Genomic DNA, 3,196 nt, shown 5'->3' on the forward strand with positions numbered 1-3,196 from the left:
AAGGAAGGCATTCCCCCAGACCAGCAGAGGCTGATCTTTGCTGGGAAGCAGCTGGAAGACGGGCGCACCCTCTCTGACTACAACATCCAGAAAGAGTCCACTCTTCACCTGGTGCTGCGCCTCAGGGGTGGCTGTTAAGTTCTTGTGCATCTTGCTTGACACCAGGATTGCCAGTGGCACTTGTGTTTGCACTGTAGTTCTTCAATGTCTTAAGTTAATGCAAGGTTAATGCAAGCTTGAATAACTGCTGAACAACTGTCTGTTGAAATGCTAATAAAGTTTTCTGTTGCACATTACACCCTGTAGTCTGTCTCAGTTCAAGCAGGTGAAACTGGTGTATTAAGTGAAATGCTTTGGCTTCTTCCCATGGCAGTTTATTCCTCTTTGCATGTATGATGAGGACCAACCTTGTGGTTAAAATGGATTAAAATCTTAATGAAGTGCTAATAATACCATGTTGTTCTTTCTTCCTAGATTTTAGCAGTGCTCTGCCTCAGGTGGGATATAAAGACCCCAAGGAGGGGTGTGGTGGTCATGGCACGGGGTGGGTTTTGCTGCAGGTTGGCCTTGCAGTGTGTTTGTGTCTGTGCTGGGTGTGAGGGTGGGGGTGAGGGGTGCTGCTCTGCAGGGACCCTGGGTGGGTGTTTGTGGCCGTGGTGTGGGGGAGGACTGGCTGCAGTGGGAGTGGAGTGGTGTTGGGAGGGTGAGCTCTGCCTGATGGGGTAAGTTCTACACAATCATTAGTGCCAAAAAGGGAGGGAGCTCCCACTGGAGTCTGGGGTAGCTGGGTTTGGGTTGGTTTGTCTGTGGGGTGGGTTAAGGAAGCTCAAGGGTTGGGCTGGGTTAGCTCAGTTGCAGTGCTGGGTGTTTAGAAGGGGATGTAATGCCCAAATGCCCTTCCCAAAAAACTTCCCCGGGTGTAGGGGTGGCTGTCAGTGTCTTCATGTCTTGAGTTCTGACAGCTGCTCACCTTGTAACAGGGTTCCTGCCCCCATCTGAGTGCGCACAGCCTGTGCTGCTGTGCTGCCTTTTCCCCCAGAACCTGTGCTGGATCCTACTTTGGTCCACTTTTTTATTTCCTTGGGGGGCTGTTCTGGAAGTTGGTTTGTTCCTTTTGAATTTCATCACTGAACATTTGTGGTGAGTGCTGCACTTAATGGGAAATTAAGATGAAAAGTTGCACACTGCAGTTTCAGTGTGGGTTTGAGGGTTATATCCATGATGAGAATTCTCCTTAGGAGCAGGGCTTGCTTTTCTTTCTGTCTGCTGAGCTAGCAGAAACACAAAGTTCTGTAAACATTTGCTGTCTCTGCCACAAGAGACTTCCCTTGGTTTGAGTTTTCCCAAATTGCTTTTTTTGATTTTGTGCCTTTTGCAGTTGGAGCTGCTGGCAGGGTGTCCAGAGAGGCTGTGCAGGCCCTTCCTGGTGAGGGGCTGAAAGGGGAAATAACTCTGGGCATCATCAAACACCAGGCTGGGCAGGGCAACCTCAAATGTCCCTTCAGCCCCAACCACTCCCTGCCTCACTCCTGTCTGAAGTCTCTGAGCATTTCACAGTCCCACAGGAGATAAAGTGTTGAATAAAATGACATTTCCTGACCCTCCTGCTGGGGTCTGGGTGCCCTGCAGGGACAGGGCCCCTCTGTTTGCTCTTTCTTCATTATTAATAAAAACAATCCTTGCAATTAAAGTAAATAATGTGAATTAGGGAAATGTATATAAATCACACAAGGAAATGTGAGTATGGATTTGTATAACATGCAGTGTTTACACCAAAGTTGTTAACATAAAACAAGATACCAGGCAATACAAATGGTTAGTGCTGTTAAAATACACATTTTTTTTTTTTTTTTATCCCTACAATATGATGGTACCTCAAAAGTCTTACAGACAACTATTCATAACTAAAATAAGAATTCAATAGGTTTTAGCCAGAATCTCTATGCTTAGAATAACCTTAATGCTCCCACATTTACCACAGATTCTGGTAATGTCTTTCAATCCTGCTGTAATCTGAGTTTTGTGACTGCCCTTTGACCTTTGTTGTTTGTTTTTCTTCCTATTGCTTCAGATAGTTTCTAGTCTGTTCTCCCTTAAAAAAAAATAAAAAAAATAAATCAAGCAAAACCCCAATAAGACAGAAAGAAAAACCAGCCAAGATTTTGGGGTTTTGTCTTCTGTGCTTTAAAAAAAATATTTATACCTATAAAAAGAGAAATTAAATAACCCATTATACTGGGTTTGGATACATTTGGGGTTTTCTCCTTTTGCAACTACTCCACAACATAATCCTACAGGGAAGGTGAAGGTTAAGGCAGATAAACATTGGGAATAAATCCCTCAATATTTCTGCAGCCTTGTCCACAGCAACCAAGGGTTGTTTTTTTATTTTAAGATTTTTGTCTGCCCAAATTGGCGGTTTCAAAAGCAGCAGGAATTCCTCGGTGGCCACAGGATGTCACTGTTCCTCCACAAACAGGTTATTTTTGATCTGGTTTTCCTACTTTGCTGCTCTTTGATTGTCAGCAGAGCATTCCCACAGGCTGTGATCCTACAGAAAGGGATGCATCAAGTAGAAAAATAATTCCATTTTAGGAATGAGAGAGCTGGATGGTTCCCTCAAAGGCTGAGGAGAATATAGGTTGGAGCCTTTAAATGTTATGACGTGGAATAATAATAATACTGCTGTGGTGTAGATGAATTGAGTTCCCTGGGCCATCAAATAAGTTCTGACAAGGGATTATATTTAAGAATGTTTATGTTTCAGATTGGACATTGGCTGCTGTCTCTAGAAGTACTGATTCCCATCTGTAACTAAGAAATTAAGCTACTCAAATTCATCACTTCAGTGTGGCTTTTACATAAATTACATGGGAAAAACAAAAAAAAGGCCTTGAAAAACACTTGCTATTTTCCTGAGTGGGAAAATACACCTTTAAAAGAAGTTATTTTTTCTTTTGCTGGCCTACCTGTTCTATTTGAGAGAATTTTAATGCTCCACCCTTGCATACTGTTATTATAGGTTTTCTTCCTCCTGTGAAGATGATCTTGAGTGGCTACACCTGAGTGGCCACAGATCAATCCTGTAAACAAAATTAAAAGTGACTTTGAACTTCTATTTACAGCATTCTGAAAACATGGTATCAATCCTAAGACTATTATGTTTTTCAGTATTTGGTAAAAATGGGATCTTGGG

At 42.8% G+C, this 3,196-nt stretch overlaps 1 protein-coding gene across 1 annotated transcript in view; it reads left to right on the top strand.

The window, feature by feature from the left end:
- Window positions 1–447, top strand: part of LOC107212920 (ubiquitin) — a 2,474-nt gene extending 2,027 nt beyond the window's left edge. Inside the window, exon 3 of the mRNA XM_015646820.2 lies at window positions 8–447. Coding sequence (XP_015502306.1) covers window positions 8–138 — 131 coding nt within the window. The 3' untranslated portion in view covers window positions 139–447. The remainder of the gene's footprint in view (window positions 1–7) is intronic.
- The last annotated feature ends 2,749 nt before the right edge of the window (window positions 448–3,196 follow it).

The sequence above is a fragment of the Parus major genome, chromosome 19, assembly GCF_001522545.3.
Source record: "Parus major isolate Abel chromosome 19, Parus_major1.1, whole genome shotgun sequence".
In the NCBI taxonomy this organism is placed as follows: domain Eukaryota; kingdom Metazoa; phylum Chordata; class Aves; order Passeriformes; family Paridae; genus Parus; species Parus major.